The 21,691-nt window shown below is 45.1% G+C and overlaps 1 protein-coding gene across 1 annotated transcript in view; it reads right to left on the bottom strand.

Moving 5' to 3' along the window:
* Nucleotides 1-2,735: 2,735 nt before the first annotated feature.
* The window catches only part of LOC307242783 (matrix metalloproteinase-17-like), a 70,476-nt gene continuing 51,520 nt past the window's right edge, over nt 2,736-21,691 (bottom strand). Inside the window, exons 5-10 of the mRNA XM_080017361.1 lie at nt 14,320-14,496; nt 13,238-13,340; nt 10,041-10,123; nt 7,771-7,923; nt 6,902-7,159; nt 2,736-4,912 (exon numbers count right to left, since the gene is read on the bottom strand). Of these exons, the coding sequence (XP_079873487.1) occupies nt 4,587-4,912; nt 6,902-7,159; nt 7,771-7,923; nt 10,041-10,123; nt 13,238-13,340; nt 14,320-14,496 (1,100 nt within the window). The 3' untranslated portion in view covers nt 2,736-4,586. The remainder of the gene's footprint in view (nt 4,913-6,901; nt 7,160-7,770; nt 7,924-10,040; nt 10,124-13,237; nt 13,341-14,319; nt 14,497-21,691) is intronic.

Raw genomic sequence — 21,691 nt, 5'->3', positions numbered from 1 at the left:
CGTGATTCCGGCCCGATCTTCCGTCCGCCGACAGGCTTTTTTTGGACGTGGCCGAGCCGGGCCCCGGATGGCAGGAAAATCACGACGCGATCCCACTGCTCGGAGAGACATCAAGCAGGTTTAATATCTGGTCGCGTCGGGGTCGCGTCGGGAGCGACCGCAACGAGCTACAGCCAATCAGAGCGGACACGTGCTGACGGAGGGGAGCAGTCGAGACGGGAGTGCACGGAGCAGCGGCCAGAAACACTCAACGTAAGTATTTTACTTTTCTCCTCTGGGTTTTTAATATATTTCTTATTTAAATTCCTCCTTCGTTATCATTATTTATTTTACAGTGTTCAAGAATCTAATAAAAAACTGTCACCGTTCAGCCATGTAGCGTGAAACCACCACGACGTCAAGATTCCCCATCACAAGACAGAAAGTTGTTTAGTGTGAACAGCACAGAGATCTGACCGCCTTGAAAGTGGTGTCGTGTCCGTGGCATTAGTAGGACAACACGCAGGTGAGTACCAGCGACAGGCCCCGCCCCTATCCCCAGATCACGCCCCCTGGCCCCGCCCCCTAGAACCATGTTATTAGTTTGGAAGCAGGACGACCGCCCACAGCGTCTCCGCCCTTCCCTAACCCACTATTCTGCTTGAATTTCTCCGGACGTCCGTTAGTTCGACGCGGGGCTGCGGCCATGTGAGATCGCACACAGGCTGAAACACTCGAAACGAAAAGACCCGAGAGCCCACGAGTCTCGAGTCACGCAGGCGCCCCAAGCAGAGGCGATGACACCCGAACCCATTCCCCAACGGCCATCCGTGATCAGCATCAGGGGGAATCCCATTGACAACGCAGAGCCGACCGCCCTGTCTCCCATTCAACGGAAGTTACACCAACTGAATCAAACCAACAAAGCGTGGGAAAATTGAGCGAATCTTTTTTTACTGAGTCACTCGTAAAGAGCCGAATCTCTCAAAAGAGTCAAACTTTTCATCACCCCTTCCAATGCTTTTTACCCTCGGAGACCTCCTAAAACCATGTGTTTATCTGTGGTGGGCAGGGCTATTTTATTTCTTTTTTTAATCAGAATGGTTCTTTTTTCTTTCCAGAGAGACAACGATTTTTAGGCTACACAATACATCTAAACACGTATTCTTGTATTTTTTTTTCAATTTAGATTGACAAAAACAATTGTTTTTAATAATATTTGACTATTTAGGAAACATAAAAAATCACATACTTCTGATTTCCTATGTTAAAATCATACATGAATAATACTATAAATCGTTGTGTATGACTGCTTGTGTACCCATATGAGTAAGTTGAGTCCTTTAATTAGGAAAAAAATAATAATTATATATATATATATATATAATAAAAAAAAAATTTCACCCAAAGAACCACAGGGTGCGTAGGTAGAACGTGTCCCATCCTGTGTACGTGTTCAGGAAACACTCCAGTGAATTGATATAAACGCCAGTGGAGCGGCAAGAAAAACTGCTGCTCTTTACAAAAAATAAGGATTTTCTTCTTTTTTTTTTTTTTTTTTTTTACATTTAAACTTCATTTTACCCCAAAACAGAATGCATATTTTAGTTCAGTTCATCTGCAGCCTCTGGGTACAGAAAACACACACACACGCACGCACACACACACACGCATGCATGCACACAAACACACACATGCACACAAACACACGCATGCACACAAACACACGCACACACACGCACGGACACACAAACACACACATGCAGACAACCACACACACGCACACAAACACACGCATGCACACAAACACACGCACGGACACACAAGCACACGCATGCACACAAACGCACGTGTGAACGGTGACATTTTGCATTGTTATGTAATTATTTCCGTGCGCACAGAGTTTATGTTCCCACACCACACGGTTTGTAGATCCAGATGTATACTGGATGTTGTTTTTAACGCATTAAAAACACTAAATTGACACTTTCTGTGAACGGTCAGCATGCCCTGAGGATGACATGGCTCTGTTATTCAGAACTGTGAATTTCCTGCAGATTAGTATTAAATAAGTAGTAAATCGGAAAGGGAGGCTTGGATGCTTTAACATCATCACCGCCATGTATAAGTAGGAGGATTTTAGCCTTAAGATTGCAATACATGTTGTGCGATTGTGTATTTATTCCATAACCTCCCATAACTTCCATAGCCAGAACAAATTAGGGGAAGGGGGGAGCTGTACTCAAAAACTGACTTCCATTACCAATTAGAATCCCAGCTACTGACTGATTTTTACTTAGCTTATCCTGTGCATAGTATCGCTTTCTTGTGTATTCTGTATATTTGTATTTTGGTATTACATTTTTATAAAGAAAAACATTTTTTCTTTTTTTGTTTTTACTTGGCTGCTTTCTTTTTTTGTACAATTTTGTACATTGCTTTCTATATTCTTGTTCATTCTTTTCTTTACGCAAACTGTCGGCAATGCGCCAATCTTTTGCCCACCAAATTCCTCGTATGTCAAAAAGTACTTGGCCAAATAGAGGGATCGATTCTGAATTATTAAATATTCTAAAATATTAGTCACTAGTCACTAATATTCTCCAGTTAAAAGCAGAGCTGTCCATCTCTCTCGTTCACCCTGGAAAGGTTATACCTTAAAATTATATATATATATATATATATATATATATATATATATATATATATATATATCATCAATGCACACACAATAGTAGATTTAGGGTACTTGGCCGTCAGAGTCAAGAGTCTCTTTCTTTATTTTTCTACAAAAATATTCCACATTAGAAAACAACAGTTTGAAATGTACAGGTTTTTTTTTTTGGGGTTTTTTTTTTTGCTTTTTGCAACAGTCACATAACGTCTCAATTCAAATATATCGGCGTCTATGTTTATATCGTATGTAAATATATCTTGACGGTAAAATCCCACAACGTTTTTTTCTTTCAGACTTTTTCATTTTTATTTTTTTTGCATCCTTCTTTTTCCATCCGGTAGGAGGAGGATGAGGAGGAACTCAGGAGGCGTGAGGAGGAGGAGGAGGAGGAGGAGGAGGAAGCATCCGCGTGGAAAAACAAAGAGCGGAACTCCCATTTCCCCAGGTCCTCCGTGGCCGGACGCCCGTCGCAGTTCATCCATTCCCTTTCATTATTATAAAAATACGACAAAATCAAGAGTTAAAACCCTGCTGCCGGCATGACTGTCCAGAGCAGAACTTCCCTGAAGGTGCGGTCCAAAGACAAAAGGCATTTGGAGAATCATCCACTGATCCATTAATCCATCGATCCATTAATCCATCGATCCTCGCGTCCTCGTCGCCATGGTTTTCGCGTCGTTCCAGCTCAACAGTCCAGAAGATGAGGAGGAGGAAAGTCCGTCGAGTGAAGAGATGCGTCCAACTGAGACCTTATTACGCCATCCATACATCCCAGATTCCACTTAAAGCACTTTAAAAAAGTAAAATAAAATGGCTACAGGAACCACGCCCTGCATGTCTCCCCCCCCCCCCCCGTTCCTATATGAGCCGACCCGCTACGTCCACCCCCGGATGCGGAGCGGTAGAGCAGCTGGAGGGGGGGAGGCTCTTCACCTCCATCCTGTTCTACCTCTTCGACAGTCGCGCTTCCGACCCGCTCCCCGACTTTGCCTACATCCCAGGGAGACGTCCGATCCGCCGGCGTTCCGCCAGTTAAAGCCGCCTTCCCACCTCCGACCGACGACAACCGACAAACCGGAAGCCCATTATGTCCAAATATGGACAGGACAGGAAACCGGAACTGGGCTTAAAACTAAGCACATACGTTATGTATATGAAATAATGACGTTTTTACCGTTTAACGCTGGGTGTCACCAAATCCACTATCGATAAATCTCTGTTTATATGACAGAAATGTGTGTATTTTTTATTTCACACTTTGCAAACACTATGCAAAGGGAAGGTAAAAACTCTCATTCATGGACAAAAGGCTTAAACGTCCAGCTGAGCAAACTACTCGCCGGCGTATCGGAGAGAACAAGCTCTCCAATTTTCTCTCTGACGTGTCATGGGATGCGAAAGCAAGTTGGCGGGGGCTGTCGGATGCGCTTTCGGATTCGGTGTGAAGCCGGCTTCAGGCCACACCGCCGGGGATCGCAGGCACAAACTTGGCCGGCGTACAGAGAACCGTCGCCGTCGCCATTTCCCATTCCCAGCAACGCACCGCGAGTCCCGTCCGCCCCCCTAATCAGAGAATAATAAAAAGAGTATCCAAACCCATTCAAACGTAAATGAAGATGCGAAAACCAGAGGCATCTGGGCAACAGCGGATAATATGGATATTGTTTCACGTGATCCTTAATAAATGTGTGCACGCACTGCAAGGCTGCTTTGAATGAGGACGTCCATCATGTGGAATATGGAAATAAATAACATCAAAATAAGCAAATTACAGGAACTGAGAACAAAATCTCCTTTGTTGTTGGTTTAACGCAGATGTCCGCTGGCCCTCCACCGAACACGTAGTGTCTGTTCTTCTTCTTCTTCCTGCTCGGACCTGTTTGGCGTCCTGACGTGTCCCAGTCGCAGACCTCCAACCTCTGCTTTGGCATCATAACAGTGTGGAGCTGAGGGCCAGCAGGAGGCTCCAGAGCGGGAGGAGCAGCCAGAGGGGGGACCGGGAGGCGGCGGCCCCGAGCGGCGAGGCCGTGTCGGACGTGCAGGAGCACACCTCGTAGCCGTTCTCGGCGTGGTCCGGGCGGTGCTGACCTTTGACCCTGCCCTCTGTGTTTTTGGTTTCTGTGTTGGGAGCGTCCGACTGCATCTCGGTGCAGAGCAGCCAGTCCTTGGCGATGAGCCGGGGGAATCCCACCTCCACCTCCATGTCGCTGGCCAGCACGCGCCAGTACTCCTTCCCCTTGAAGAAGTAGGAGGAGCCTGGACGAGGAGAGAGGGCATCGAGGGGGCGTGTCAGTAAGACCAGACCAGACCAGACCAGATCAGATCAGGTCAGAGAAGATCAGACTTTATTGATTTATTTGGACATTACAGCAGCTAATTGAGAAACGTGATAGAGGGATACAGTAAATACAGAATGAATGCGTATGCAGATAGGCAGACAGACAGACAGACAGACAGACAGAAAATCACATAGATCCGCCGCGGCCTCTTCATCCTCTCTCCAACCTCCATCTCCCTCTCTCCCCTCTATGTCCTCCCTCTCCATCCTCAATCTCCACCCTCCCTCTATGTCCTCCCTCTCCACCCTCTCTCCGTCCTCCATCCCACTCCTCTCTCCATCCTCCATCTCCCCCTCTCTCCATCTCCACCCTCCCTCTATGCCCTCCCTCTCCATCCTCTCCTTTCATCCTCCGTCTCCACCCGCCCTCTCCATCCCAAACCAGTGGATGATGCCCAAAGTGAGGATGGAGAGGCTTTGACGTGGCTCAGCTCCCAGGCCCTGAGGTCTGGCTGTGCACCGATGTGTGTGTATGTGTTTCCCTCCTGTGTCTTCACGCCTGTTGTGTGTTGAATGTTTAGCGTCTGGCCTGTTCTCTCACACACATCCAGAGCGCTCGGAGCGGGAAACACCCGGCCAGGAGAAGACTGTGGGACAGCTTTTCAAACCCTTATTCTACCATGTCACGCTTTTCACAATGAAATGATACCACGGCACTACACCACTGTGCTGTTCACCACTAAAAGCACCAAACTGCACATGTAGGTTTAGCTTTCTGTGTGTGTGTCAGTGTGTATGTGTGTGTGTGTGTGTGTATGTGTGTGTGTGTGTGTGTGTGTGTCAGTGTGAAGTGTGTGTGTGTTTGTGTGTGTGTGTGCTCTAATTAGCTTGATTCTACTGCACTCTGGACTGGAGCGTGTGTAAAATGAGTAAAATCTCCGTCCTGAAAAACAGGGGGAATAGTACTGATCCACAGCGTTCTCATTACAAATTTCCGCTGAAAATGTACTTTTAAAATGCCTGATCCTTGGTCAAAGTAAAGCTCCGAGATTTTCCCGTGAAAAAATTGCACCGACCAATAACAAAATTGTATTTTCCGACCAACTCAGCGTTTTGGTCTCAGCAGTGTCCGGACGTTTCTTAATACGAGGGGGAAATCAATTACAGCCGCCCCTCAACCTCGCCAAAACGGACACCCTGAAATAGGTGTCGAACCGACGGCGGTACGTCTTCCGCTCTGGTATGAGCCTAGAACGGTGTTTTTCAACGCACCGCTGGCCAGGGGTGCCCTGAACATTTCTCAAATTGCACTGAAAAAAAATATAGAATGCAAATGGGCTTTTTGTGTTGCAAGATCAGAACTGCAAGGCTGCACTAACGCATCAGTTCCAGACAGTTCCGCTCTGAATATGAGGACGATTCCGTGCCGAAAAGGTTCAACTGTTTTTAAGAGATTCGGTTCTCGACGAGTCACTCAGTAGAAACGAGTCGTTGCATTTGCTCGCGACAAACGAATCGTTCGCGGATCTTGCGTCGCTATCAGCAGACCATAATAATATGCACAGGACAGGACAGTGGCGTCGCTGCGGGACTATTTATGTAAAAAGTGCACCACGGAAGAAAAAAGGTCAACACTGTCCTCGAACTCCAGGGTTTATTTATTTTTATTTTTATTTTTAGGAATGGAATGTACCCAGTGTTCCCGTCTGTTCACTCCACTCAAAATGAGATTGCCGCTGCTGCCGCTGCTGTCGTTTGTCGATTGTTGTTTTTTTGCTCTTCTGCTCTGGGCTGAGGTTTAAATGCCCTGCTGGGATCAGTGCAAACTCAAAGACATTTGGGTGGCGCGTTGGAAAAAAATCACACTGGGGCGTCTCACGAAAAGACCTTGAGTCACGCAAACCCCGCCTCTTCAACGGGCACAAAGAGGAGACGGAGTGCGAATGTATGTAGTGGGGGTTCCTCACCGTCAGACCACCTCATGGCGTCGTCCAGGTGCGGCGGCAGCCCCTTCCACAGCGTCACGTCCTTGGGATACCCCAGGTCCATGCGCCTCAGGTGGTCGTCGTAGCGCCAGTAGCGGCTGTCCTTGAAGAAGTAGGTCTTGTCGTTGTGCGGCCAGACGAAGGCCGCGTCCACGCCCTCCATGGGGAGGCCGAAGTCGCTGAGGGGACGGGGGTAGCCCTCCTCCACGTTGTTGTCTTTGAACACCCAGTACTTCAGCCCTGCGTCCACAGGAGAGGGAAGCGACAGGGGTGGTCGGTCAAGGAGAGGATGGATACCTGACTTGAAATGTATTCACCATTACATTGAAAACCAGATGTTAATCCTTTACTGTTTGATAAAAAAACTGTAGTTTACAGGTTTGTAGTCAAACTCCATTACTCCTCCATTTCATTGGCCTCTCTTGCCAAGCGGCAACCACTACGCCCAGGGGTTTTGAGGTGATTGACACTGCAGTTAAGCTAATGGCCACTACATGCTGCTCTAGAAAACCTGAGAGCGAATGGAAGTCAATGGAAAAAGGAGAAATCTCTCGCGGGAGTCAATTATAAATGATAAATTGTGATTATTTCTCTGTAAAGAGGACGTGAAAGCGAGGAAAAGTGAAAGAATACTCGAGAAAGAGATGAAAGCGAGGTATACTCGAGGGTGGATGCGCCTTGATTGACAGGTCTCTTATTTGCGTGACCAAGGTGGACGCGTTTCCTCAACGCCCCGCTGTGAAACCACTGTTCAAATTCGGGGGTGATCAAAGAGAGGATCATTGAAGGAGATCTTTTGAAACGTCAGGAAAAGTCGGACTCATCCCACGACCAGATCCACTCCGGCGTACCTTTGAAGAAGATGATCTTGTGGTCCCCGGGTCTCTCGTAGACGGCGTCCACGCCGTCCATGTTGGCCGGCAGTCCTCTCCAGAAGCGATGGATCTGAGCGGGACGCAGAGACACCAGGTGCTTCCCTCTGGTCAGCCTCCAGAAGTACTTCCCTGGGACGGACCACAAGAAGAAGCGCACTGATCCATCAATGCCGAGGCATCGCCGAGCTCGATGACGCGCATAAAAAGGATTTATGTGCATAAAAACCCCCCCACAAATTGTAATAAAATAAGAACAAGAAATTGAGCACTGAGCCAAAATGTTAATTCAATTCTCAAACATCACATGTGAAACAAAAAATCGGTGTTGTTAAAATCAAAAAATAACTCAGAGGAAAGTGGCAGGAGCCTATTGGGCTGTTGCGCATGGAAACCAATACAGAGAGGGGAGTGGTGGTTCATCAATCTGCTATTCAACGCTGCTGCTGTTGAAAAGCAAAACTCAGAAGAATGGAGTGATGAATACGCCCATGAGTGTCTTTCTGCAGGTGAATAATGACTGCTGTGGAAATGTAAATCATGCCAAATCATCCGCCATTAAGCGCTCAGGCTTGGGAGCGGCCCAGGAAGACACACAACTTACCCCCCTGTGGTTTTTATTCAGAGCCATTCCCCTACTTCCTATTGATACGGGAATCGGTTTCATTCAGCTGCGGCTCGGGATGAATCATTTTGTCTGCGAATCAAACCGTTTTCTTGGGGGGGGGGGGTTTTATGTAATTGAAGACAACTTTCTTCCTCCGGTGAGATTCATCATAATGTGTGACGGGTTTACTATGAGCTCGCTGAAGTACGGGTGATTTTGAATGATCCATTTGCATAAAACGGTTGTGTAACAGATGTGTAATTAGGAAGCAGAGGAGTGGAAGTTTACCTCCATATCGGTGGATTGATGGAACAAGTTGGGATAATTTACAAATTACTATTTTTCAAAATCATATTCGCTTGAATGTTGCATTTTTCAATCCTGTTTTTTTTAATTTAGTCGACTTAGTTTATATACTTCTGCACTGATTTGCTTCATCAGTACCGTGAAAAATACAATTTTGGTAAAATAATCGTCCTCAACCAGAGGACTCTTTAGACGTCTTCAATGCAGACATCAACATGACTTTATCGTGGTCGCCGATGCGTTAATGTTCTTTAGGTTTTTTTTATTATAACTAGGAATGTGAGAGGTTATTGTCTTTGTTTAAAATAAGCTTAATAAGCTCTAATTTGCTTAAAATGTGCATTTTTTTACTACAAGTGGTTAGCACTGAGCTCAAGAAGCCAACAGTCCTTGTTGACGAAAGTGGAACTGTCCGTGGTGCTGAACGCTGTTGTGGCAAACAGGGAGGATCACAGCAACGCCACAGAATATATTCAAATATGAATTCTTGCTGTTCCACTTAACTGAGTGATGTGGATTGTCTGTTCAGAAAGATATGTTGCCTCTTGGATGCAAGATGTGCAAGACATTCTCCTGGTACTACCTTTCACATCCCACATACAGTAATTGTGGGACTAACAGATGCAAGAAGGACATACAGTATACCCAAAGCTTTCACACGCAAACACCCCCAGTGTGGGTTTTGACCCATCCGGTCGGGGTACGAGGGAGTACTCTCAAGCATTTTGTCTGGAGTGGAGGTGGACGTGGGTAACCAAGCGACAACCATTTGCGGCCGGGAGTGGAAAACCAATGCGGAAGTGCTTCACACTGCAGTTCAGCTAATGGCCTCTAAATGCTGCTGCAGAAAACCTCAGAGTTGACGGAAGTCTATGGAAAAAGAAGAAACTTCTCGCTAGAAATCTAGTGCCAATAGTCTTTTCCCACAACACTTAATGTTCTCAATATCTACATTTTCTCCTTCTAGTGGTGCCTGGGGTGTGATAATTGTTCCATAAAGAGGGTGGTGTATTTGAGGGCGCAGTAGCCTTGATTGACAGCTCTCTCGTTCGTGCTTGAGCAAAGTGGGTGCTTTTCTCCTACGCCCCGCTGCTTATTTTTATTTCTCAACATTCTTCACAGTGTTGTTTATATGCCACGCATCGCGTCCATAGTTAGCGGCGGTTTGTCTGTACTGGAGGTGGATGTTGGTATTAAGAAACCACCCAGACTGACCTCTTTCAAAACCCACGACGCCTTTAGCTTTAGCTGTCTCCCTCTCTCCCAGCGTCTGTCTCCGTACTTATCTCTCTGTCGTTATTCCTCTTACTCACTTTCTCCCTGTGGGCTTCTGTACCTTTGAAAAAGAAGGCCTCTCCTCGGATCTGGGCCACGGCATCAAAGTGACTGGTGCATCTGTCCGGGGCGTCTCGGGCCAACCTGAGAGATGGATGACAGGGGAAAAAAGCAAAAGTTGGATGAAGAGAGAGAGGGATTTTACAAGAGAGGAGCGAGCGAGGTGGCAAAAGGGTAAAAGAAGGGAAGAGTAAAAAAATAACCATCAATTAAATAACAGTTCATATAAATAGGTGTTCCAAGCTGCCATTTTTCTGACGGTATTATTTATTATTTTCCTGACAAGGTTTTATTTAATCATCACCGTCTCCCTAGTCTCTCTTAATTATGTTCTCAAATACAACAAATGTAAGTTTACATAAATTCACTTCCACCTTCCAGCTTTGCAGAACAATGACCAAAGTCAAACGATCCTGTGCTTTCATGCTAGAACTACAGAAAGTGAATACCAAGAACTAACTACTGCGACTTAATCAATACCTTATCTTAATTTTTGGCTCTTAGTGAAATGCTTGACTTACAATACCCAAATGTTGTCTGAAATGTTGCTTTTCATCCACTGTGACTTCATGTCCGTCTTTTAAAAACTTGGTCAAACATGACTGGACATGCTATCATCCAAAGGCTGTGAAGTGATCCGTGGCCTTTCTCCTTGGGCCTGACAAGTCATTTAAATCACTGACGTGGTCCGCCTGTCAATGATGAGAGCAGTGGACACCACAGGGCCGCCTCTGTGGGAGTGGGAGGGTTGGGGCGACACAGATCTCCATTCAGAGCTCCATTAACACTGTGCCACTGTCCACCTTTTCCCACTCATACCCACATGGAGATGGATGAGAAATGAGCAGGTAAGTCAAGAGGAGAACAGTAAATAACATGGTTGCCTAATGACTGTGTGTGTGTGTGTGTGTGTGTGTGTGTGTGTGTGTGTGTGTGTGTGTGTATATGGGTGCTAAAAATGCTTTTAAATTGTCTAATGACTGTAAATATCTCAGTGTGGCTCCTAAATCATATATAGTGGAGATCCTTGTTTGTTTTCAAAATCAGAATTGCAAATCACACTGCTGTAGGGAATTTAATTGAGTATTTTACAGTTCACAATGTATTATATATGACAGTGGGGTCATATATCATGTGTCTATATATCGTATATGGGGTCACTTTACTTGTTGTAATAAGCTGGGAGTTGCCAAAAAATGAATAGAAATTAAACTTATTCCATCTAATTATTGCAGATTATTACTGTCTTTTGAGCTCAAAAGAGGCTTCTCCATACAGTTAAATACTCATTGAAATATATTTTAGGTTTTTTTGAATTAGGGAAATTACTTCTTGCCGAATCCTGTGAGTTGATTCCGTTTGCTTTTTTGTATTTTAAAGTTGCCCCTTGGAAAGTTGTGTCAACACCAACAGTTCACAAAAAAATCAAGCTCGCCCCTCCCCCTGCGACTCCCCGTGCATCAAATATTGCTGTGGCTAATGGAGGAAGCAAGGTAAAACCTGGAGGCCCAAGATTTTGGGAGAAGCTTAAGCCCCTTTTCACACATGCAGTCTATCCCTGAAATGTTCCATAACATTTCCTGCATAGAGTCATGTGTGAATGGGAGCAGGGATCAATATTCTGGGAAATCTGTACCGACAATTTCCCGCCTGGTTTCATTTCTGGGGAAAAGCCGGTACGGCTGTGTCATGGTTGTGTTGTGAATGGAAGCGGTAACATCATCGGGACAAACACTTGAAGTAGGGGTGGAGCTGAATCGGAATACTGGTAAGGCACAAATTGTGAGTTTTTACCAATATTAATTTCGTTATTATTTTAAGTATATCAAAAATTGTTTGTTTCTGGGAAGAAAATTTATTTCCAGAAAAATGACGAGTCCGATCCGAACTGTGGCGCTCGCTCGGGAAACTGAAACACGTCCATTCTCTATGGAGACAGGTCTTTATATTTTCAAATTGTATTGTTTTTCTTGGGGGAGTGTATTGTTTTTCTTGGAGAGTGGGGGTGCGAGACGTGTCAGACCGAGAATTATGAGGTGCTTCAGCTGTGGGGACATCCAGACACAAGGGCTTTGCTTGCCCACCCGCTGCACCGGAGTGAGGAGCCAGAGAGGGAGCGAGAGGGCCCAGGGCGAGAGCGACAGAACAGGTGGAGAAAGTTCCTTCTCTGATCATACTGATTTAATAAACATATTATTTAAAATTATACAATTATTTGGAGTTATTTAATTCATAAAACCCTGTAGCCTCGCATGAGGGCGGTCTGTCAACGCAGGACCCCGAGCACATCTGGCAGGCCGAGCACATCGGGCACCTACACCACCGCCACCATCCTCCCTGCACGCCTTGTGCTGATTCCAACCACTGGGAGGCGATGAGCAACACTTTCGATCTGAATTTGCCGACTTGATCACATTGGCAAAGAAACGGTAATATTCTAACCAGGATAGGATTTTCCTCTCTAACCAGGATTTGAGAAATTTTCCCCTGGGATAATTAAAGTATTTCTGATTCTGATTCTGATTCTGAGGATTTATCTTTCATTGGAGAAGAGTCATATTTCAGTTCACAGCGACAAACAACAAATAACAACAACTTTCGAATGCACGGCACGTCTTTCAAAACGTATTTTAGAAAAGAAAGAATAACAACAAACCACTTCACCAAAGGGAGCTTGTTAGGAAGATTCTATCTCACTGTTCATCGACATAGACCAGCATGTCTCTATACTGTTCTACATTTAGGTAGAACTAGGTAATTAGGTAATTTGTTCTAAAAAATCGATATGATTTATGACAGGGGAAAAGATAGCAAGCCCTGCTTTTATGTTACAGCCTCTCCTCTCGCCCTTGCAGCTCAATTTTCATCTACGCCAAGTTGGAAATCAGCTCATTTGGTGTCACATCTTAATGTTGATCGTAAGTTGCTCATAAAATGTCACCAGACAATGATGGGGGAAGAGAGCATCTGCCTTTATGTTTTTATGTCATTTAATTGCTTTATGTTGTTTAATTGTGATGACGCGGAAGCTTTTTGTGTCTGGTAATAATGCAGATTGCCTCTTTGACATTATTCCACTGACAAGACAGTGGATTTGTTAAAGGCTTTATATCATAGGATGGTTAATCTGTTTTGGACAGTAGATGTGTTGAGATGTTCCACTGACAAACAGTGGATGTGTTTAACTTTTCTACTCACAGGACGGTTGATCTGTTTTCAGGAAGGTCCAGCAGAACAGGAGGTTCAGCCGTCTGGGAGGGGTTTCCTGGTCGATTGGTGTGGGACACAGAGTCCCTCACTCCTGGAAGGAATAAGGAGATCAGGTTGACTATTTTTAGTGCTTCATTATGTTTACATCATATATTGAATTATGTTTGCTGGCTCTTGGTGGATTCGTTGCTTTTCTTGATCCCTTAATGGGATTCAAAACAACTGAACTCAATTTTGCTTCACTTTGCTTGATTCGATGTAAAAACCTTCAAGGACCTTTCCCTGCAACTTCTCTTACGCTCTCCTTCTGCAAAGCTCGACATAATCTCTCGCTTAGTTTCTCCGATTACTCTCTTTGTCCCCCGCCCCGCTCCTCCGAACAGTGCCGCTCTCTTCCTCTCACGCTGAGCCGTAGTGTGATAAGCGGGTCATATGCCATAAGGAAGGGCAATTAGAGCGCCGCTCTAATCTGACTCCTACCAGCATGGTAATTAAATCAATAACCATCTCCTATGGAAAGCATCAATTCAGCTCCCTGCACTGGGAGGTTCCTGCTTCCTCTGTCACCAGGGAGAGGGATGGAGCTCCACTTCCGAGCAGGGAACAAGTCATTAGGGCAGTTGTTTGCAGGGCATGTGGAGCAGGGTGACGGAGGGTGAGTGCAGCTACACCCACTCTGTTGGCTTTCTGGGGGGGTGGGGGTTGGGGGGTGTGTGTGTACATTCGAGGGACATGTGGAAATAAATAGTTTAGAGAAACCCAGGGAGTGTGCCAGTGGAGGATTTGGGAAAAGAAGATAAGAGCCAAGTGTGAAGATGGGGTGAGCAGGAGGAGGAGATGGAGTAGAGGCGGAAAGGGATGACTGGAAAAATGTGGTGGTGGCACGCCACGCACACGCACATACGCACACGCACATACACACATACGCACATACGCACACGCACACCCACACCCACACGCACACACACACGCACACACACACACACACACACACACACACACACACACACACACACACACACACACACACACACACGCACACGCACACACACAGCGAGGGTTCTCCGTACCGTAAAGCTGCCAGACTCGGACCTTGTCTTCGTAGGGTAGGTCGTATTTCAGGGGGTCTCCTACGGGACCCTGGTAGTACGGCCTCATGATGGACTCCATAGCAGAGGTATGAACCAGACCAATGGCATGACCGAACTCATGGACCGCGACTGCAAACAGATCCATCCCATGAGAGTCTGAGACGGAGGGGAAAGGGAGACAGTGGAAATAAATTACCACAATGAGACAAAATGAAGATGTCTGTTCAAACGTTCTTTACGTGGATAATTTAATACACTGTTCTTAACAGCAGACATCTTAAAGAGATTTGTTTACAAATTACAGATATAAATCCAGTAGAAGTGGTAGCGTGACAGGAAAAGGAATTATCACCACTACCTCTATGTTGATAAAACACACATTGACGCACTTTAAAGTCTGTTTGCAAGACTTTTCCAACTCATCTACATATGGTTAAGAATACAGAGACATTGCAGACAGGCTTTATATGTTGTTAGACATTCTGCGTAGTAGATAGCTATGGTAATGTTGCCTGAGCCCCTGGGCCGCCATTCCAAACCTGACTGTTGAAACACCTACAGGGTCTGCAGCCCTTTTCCTCAGCACTCATCTAAAAGAAAGAAAGGAAAGCCTGAAAAATCCGACTGGCTCTGAGAAGCAAGGCAAAACCTGCAGTGTTGGAGATTTAGATGAACTAAAATGTGGAGCTTTAGCACATTTCCCCTGGTGGTTTGGGCTCCAGTCTGCATGTTGTTAGCCTGAGGTTGGCCTTGGCTTGGGAACACCTCAGTGTTGAGCTCATCAAAGACAAAGAACAATGGAGGACACGCTCTCATAGATACAGCGGTCACCTGGGGAGCTCCAAATGCAAGTGCCAGCTGTAATCTACAGGAGCACATGGTGCAGAGTGCTACAGCGGATGAAAGGAGGGACGGAGAGACATCCGCAGAAAAGCAGGTACCATGTCATCTTATGTAATGTCCATCAGCATGGACTGCACCGCTGAGGACACTGGGTGACTTTCACCAAAATTACAGCCCGGACTCAGGTTTGGCTCAAACCATATGGGAACACAACACGGTAGATAGAGAGAGAGAGAGAGAGAGAGAGAGAGAGAGAGAGAGAGAGAGAGAGAGAGAGAGTAGATGGAGGGGGAGAAAGCCAGAGAGTAATATAGTCCCAGCTGCAACAGGCAGTGAGCCAGGCACTATTTGTTCATCATCAAGCCAACTGTAATCATCGCATGGTGCAAGAGGTGCTTAGTGAGGGATTTACCCTTTTCTAAAATCTGGCAATATTGATTTTAAGGCATTATCTGCTACAGTAAGATATGCCGGCGGTTGCATGAACCAAGCAGTTTCATGCTATATGGAAGACTATGCATTTATAATGCTCTCCTTAAGTGTAGGGATAGGTGTTGTAGGGGGACGGTAGGTGTTGTAGGGGACGGTAGCTGTAGGGGGACGGTAGCTCAGGAGGTAGAGCTGGTCGTCTAGTAATCTAAAGGTTGCTGGTTCGATCCCAGGCTCCTGCTAGCATGCTGTAGTGTCCTTGAGCAAGACACTTAACCCCTCATTGCTCCTGATGGCTGCGTCCGTCGGTGTTTGAATAATTGTAAGTCGCTTTGGATAAAAGCGTCTGCTAAATGACGAAATAAAATGAAATGAAATGAAATGAAACTTGCATGTGTGGCCCCCTCATGATCAGCACAAGTGTTTTAACAGATCCTGGGATCTAATGGATTTATTAGTTGTATGTCAGTTATATTTTGAGTAAACATCAAAAGAAAGGTTCAGTATACAGTAAATTAAATCTCCAAAGAGCGGGCGATTCGATGCATTATTTAAGTTGAACTTGCGTATGAGACAGAACAAAAAAAACACTTTGAGCGTGGATTCTTTAAATCTCTGGGGAAATGGTGTGCGGTGAACCCAGTGTGCTTTAAGGCGCTTTTTGTGTCCATCGTGCTGCAGATGTACTGCCCACAGCACTGAGGATGAACTTAAAGAACTCTGCTACCTATGGAATGCAGTGGGAGCAGCGCTCGCGAAAGGGCTCATTTCTTATTTAATATAAACTTCTCAGTAATTCTGTTTATCTGAGCCGACGATGCTCATTCTGATGACAGATTCAAGACTGAGTTACCGCTACTTTATAAAGCTCTTTCTAAACAGAACAAACAAAATGGCCAAACAAAGTACAGTAATGCAAACACATATATGGTGAAAAAAGAGAGAGCTACCCGAAGTCGCCAGTGTGTGCTGATAGCCGTCGGGGGGGGGGGGGGGGGGGGGGGGCGACTATCAACACAAATTACAGTTTTCCGAGTTCCCGTGAACGCAGCATTACTTCCGACACAAATTACAGATTTCCGAGTAATTTGTGTCGTGAACGCAGCATCACTTCCTGCTTTGGAGAGCTTTCAAAGCATTTTCAAAGCGCAAAACGATTCATACAAGTCACCCAAATTGACTTGAGAAACGCGACATTCGCTGAGAAGCAGGTTGTTTCCATCCCTGGAAGTACAAGCCGGCACAGATTTAATCGTTATATCAGCCCATATTTCAATGTCCCAGGAATATCCTTAAGTAAAGGGTTTGCCAAGAAAATATAATTTCAGGAACAGAGAAACAGAGAAAGCAACTTCAGGTCATTTTCAACGGGCCAAAATGGCGTCTGTTTGGAAGCAGGTGTGGTTCCCATGGCAACATGTCACAGTGTCTATCCCCTTCTCTACAGATTACACTCATATTTCCATGAGCACAATCTAACATTGTGTATTTTATGAACACCACACTGGCTTAATTAGGGTTTAGTTGGAGTCACTGTCATCAGTCTATCTAAGCGTGTCTACAATATTACAGTAGTAGTAATAATACTGTAGACATCGTAATAATTCATTTATTGTTATCCATCCCCTTATAAGAGTATACTGTATATATGTATTAATTCCCTAGTGTCCATAGTGTCTATACTTTTGTTTTATACCCATAGACTAAGTGGCAGTATGGTAGATTTTAACTGAACTTATCCTGGGCATAGAATGGCTTTGTGTATATTCTGTTTGCATTTTGGTATATTCAGCTTTTCTATTGCCAGTTTCTTTGTATATTTTGCTATTTTTGTATATTTTGTATCTATTTTTTATTTTATTTTACTTTTTTCAGTCTGTTACACTTTTTTATGCCAATTGCCTGCATAGCAACACAACAATCAAATTCCTTGAATGTGAAATTGTACTTGGCCGAATAACCAGATTCTGATTCTGTCAAAACAAAAACATGAATCCCAGATTTCCACTTAATTGTGCCCACCATGTGCCACCTCTAATGTTCTCCAGTGGATATTCTAACCATCAATCATCCAGCAGGGGAGGTTTAGTTCACTCAACAGGCGTGCGACGTTCCACTCTCTGCTGTTCTCTTAAAGCCCACTTTCAATTCCACCCTAATTACACGCATTAGGAGACGGCCTTGGAGGTCCTGGACTGAAGGTCCTGCTGAGAGCAACAATGGATCTGAATTTTGAGGGAAGGGAGAGCGCGAGAAAAGGCAATTAGTCACCAAAAAAACGTGTTTGATAAGGTCCCTCCTTCTAAAGTCGATTAGGCTGCTGCTGCTGAAACCAGACTCAGTTCCCAAACACTGAGCTGACCTAACAAGTTTACACCTTCTCAAGAGATTATCGTGTTGTTAGAAAAGCCTCCAAAGCAGTAATTTATGTATTTCATACCTTATTTAGAAATGGGGCGATTGCTGGCAGGCGTGTTAAGCTCCCAGGCTAACGAGCGTGAGGAGATAAAAAAAGAGCTGAGTATTCTGTGTCTTACATGGAGTGGTAATCTTGTGAGGATGGCGAGACAATAGCACGGCTGGGAGACCAGTTTGTTCAATAATGGAGTTGCTCTTTGCCTTTGTGACTTTGTTTTCAAAGGTGTTATGCAAACGACGTTGTTCCATTATTCATTGTTATGTTGGAAAATAGATGATCACGTCCAGGGTAGGCTGAGATGTCGAGTAGACCAGGTCCTCCCCATTCCTCTTGTCAGCTTCCTGTCATGTCTGTCTTGAAGGAATAGTTTGGATTTTTGGAAGTTTTCAAAGTATAGCTTGCGCTATATTCATTGCTGTGCTGCAGTTACACTCAAAACCGTGACCTGCCGAATGGTGTGACACTGAACGGCGGACGACTGCTTTTGCAGTTTTTGAGGACGTCTCTGCTTTTAGAGGACTGCAACAACCAAAAGAAAGAAAAACTAACATTTGAGAGTTTTCCTAGATTTTTCTCATATTTGTACCACGGTGTACCATTGTGTTTAGATATGTGAGAGGTAAAATAGTAGAATATCCATTTTCAGCAGGTCCTGTCAACATATCTGTGGCAGTTTCGCCAACCAAGCGCCACCCAAGTGCACCCAAGTGGACCTCTGACTTCAGGGACCTCTGGCACAGAGACACAGAAGACAGGGGTTGTAGACACCAGTTTATTGTAGAGAGTGGGCCAGTTGAAATTGGCCCAGGAGAAGATAGGAATGTGTCATGACACAGGCTCCTCTTCTGAGTGTGTGGGGATGGGGGTTTTAACCTGTTGCTCGTTAGACCAACCAATTAGCAACAGGTATGCAGCCACTCTGATCCCAATCACCTAGATTCGGGTCAGGTGTGGCTGCTCAAAACGGACCATCCCCAAATCACAATATCCATGTAATTTTAAGTGAGGTAAAGTGCAATACTTGTATGCTTTCTTGAGCTTTTCATCTTTGTCAACAGTAAACTTTTACACATGTAGTAAATACACAGGGAAAAAATTGCCAGAAAATTTGACAGGTAACCAATGAAAATGTCCAACATTCGGCAAAGCAATGAAAACAATGCTCGCTAAAGGGGAATTTCGAAATAAAAACTTGGCATCATTTTTTAAAACAACGCCCCAAATTTGCAATGCCAGACTGCTGTGGCATCATGTTAGATTTGTCTCTGAAATGTGGCATGAGTGTCTGCACTGAATGCCGATTGTGAATTTGTCCCCAATTACATGCACTGATTTGTCCCCCATTATTTCCACTGAACTCCTGATGGAGGGACGGAGCGTGGAGTGGAACCTGCCTACGTAGACATGAGCGAAAGCTGGCAACTGTGATCCAAACTATTCCTTTAATTTGTATCCTGCTTCCTTTACCCGTAATTACCATGGCTCCCCACATCTTCACCTCATCCCTCCATGACCTTCTTGCCTCCAACTGCACCATTCAAACACATGGACATGTCCGAGTACCACTGCCCTCCCTTGCCTCGCTGTGCTTGAGCGGTGGCTTGGTGGGAGTCTAATTGGAGCACACTGGCTGTCCTGTAACATATGTTTCACTGGCTTGACAGGGCAAAGGTGGGGGGAGACCCCGGGAGGTTTTGAACCCATCACTGGACAACCAGATGGGCTGGCAACCTCACAAGACCCTCCCCCTGCCCTTTGACACCTGTTCCTGGCCATGAAGTGGATGTGGTGTGAACGATCGCCCTCCTGTTTTACAAACCGATGACCTGGACCTCTTCTCAGGTGAACGAGGACACCAGCTCAATTGAACCAAGCAGAATTATCATAGGACTTTGCTTATTGTAGCTATGATTGCTATTTTACATAAAAATAACAACAACCTGATCCCTGGTTATGGATCAATAACAATTGGACCTTTGATGTTTTGATGCCACTTTGCATTTCACTGCTTACCTGTATGCATGTGACTAATAAAGATCTTGTATTTTGTTTAAAATATTCCCAAAATATGTCTTTAAACATATTTTTACTCTCCTGCATATTTACTAACTAAAACACCCTTGTTGTATCTGCAGGTGAAGTGAATAACATTGCTTGTCTCGTTCCAATGGCATTTGTCAAGGGGTGGGATGTATGAGGCAGCAAGTGAACAGTCAGTTTTTTAAGTTGATGTGTTGGAAGCAGGAAAAATGGGCAAGCGTAAGGATCTGAGCCACTTTGACAAGGACCAAATTGGGATGGCCAGACGACTGGGTCAGAGCATCTCCAAAACAACAGGTCTTGTGGGATATTCCCGGTATGCAGTGGTTAGTAGCTACCAAAAGTGGTCCAAGAAAGGACAACCGGTGAACCGGTGACAGGGTCATGGGTGCTCATGGGCTCATTGATGCACGTGGGGAGTGAAGTCTAGCCCGTCTGGTCCGATCCTACAGAAGAACAACTGTAGCACAAATTGGTGAAAAAGTTAATGCTGCTATGATAGATATCATTGCCCACCACCAACCAGCACCTACAATGGCAACGTGAGCATCAGAACTGGAACACGGAGCAATGGAAGAAGGTGGCCTGGTCTGATGAAACACATTCTTTTCTACATCATGTGGATGGGCGGGGGTTAGGGGGGGTCCAATCGGATCGAGCATCTGTGGGATGTGCTGGAACAACAAGCCTGATCCATGCGGGCCCCACCTCGCAACTTTCAGGACTTTGAACTTTTACAAAGGGCGACTACCCTGGACCCTGCATATTGCTGCCTTCGGCTATATTTATTATTATTATTATTATTATTATTATTATTATTATTATTATTATTATTATTATTATTATTATCATCATCAATTTGGGGTTGAGGAAAGTTGTCTGTTAAGTGGTGACTATGAAAGTCTACGAAACTGTAGAAACATAATTTGTGGAATTCTTATTAGGGTCACACTCAGGACTCCCAAGCCAAACAATCTATTTTTACAGGACCGGAGAGGAGGTGAGGAGAGGAGTGGAGATGGAAGTAATAAAATGAGGGTAATGAGGAAGGGAGGACGAGGCTGGAGGGAAAATGAGAGGAAAATGAAATAGGAAGGTGGGAAGAGGAGAGGAGGGGAAGCGAGTGGAAAGTTGGGAGTAAAGTTGGGCGCGGCGGAGAAGTGGATCCTCTCTGAGATGGGGACGGGAGGATGAAGAAGACGGCATCAAAACAGATTCCGGAATGAAGCAGTGCGTCGATGAGTCACGACTTTGATTATCGGAGTCAACGGCATGTTATATTCCTCGTTCGGATAAATAAAATATCAACTGTAGAATCTGGAACACGAACAAAGAGCAGAGGCATGACGCCGGTCCAGAGTCTGACAGCAGGCGCTCCAGTTTTGAGTCTAACAGTGTTGGAAAGCTTTCCTTTTCGGCCTGTCTTCCTCGCTGACTTTAATTATTGCCGGCACTTCCTGCCTCAGACTCCTCACATTTCAGCCTAGTTTAGGACTTTTGTACTTTAGAAGTCTCTGGGAAATGTTCTGGTCAAGTCGTACTCTTGGGAGCTTCCCCGTTTCCCATTCCAAGGGAGGGCAGCAGCACTTCATGAGGTATTATAGACTGTTATATCGGGGC

This window comes from Zeus faber (genome assembly GCF_960531495.2).
Source record: "Zeus faber genome assembly, chromosome: 17".
NCBI classification, from domain to species: domain Eukaryota; kingdom Metazoa; phylum Chordata; class Actinopteri; order Zeiformes; family Zeidae; genus Zeus; species Zeus faber.
Note: the sequence above shows the minus strand (reverse complement) of the source record. Positions and strands in the feature narration are given on the sequence as shown.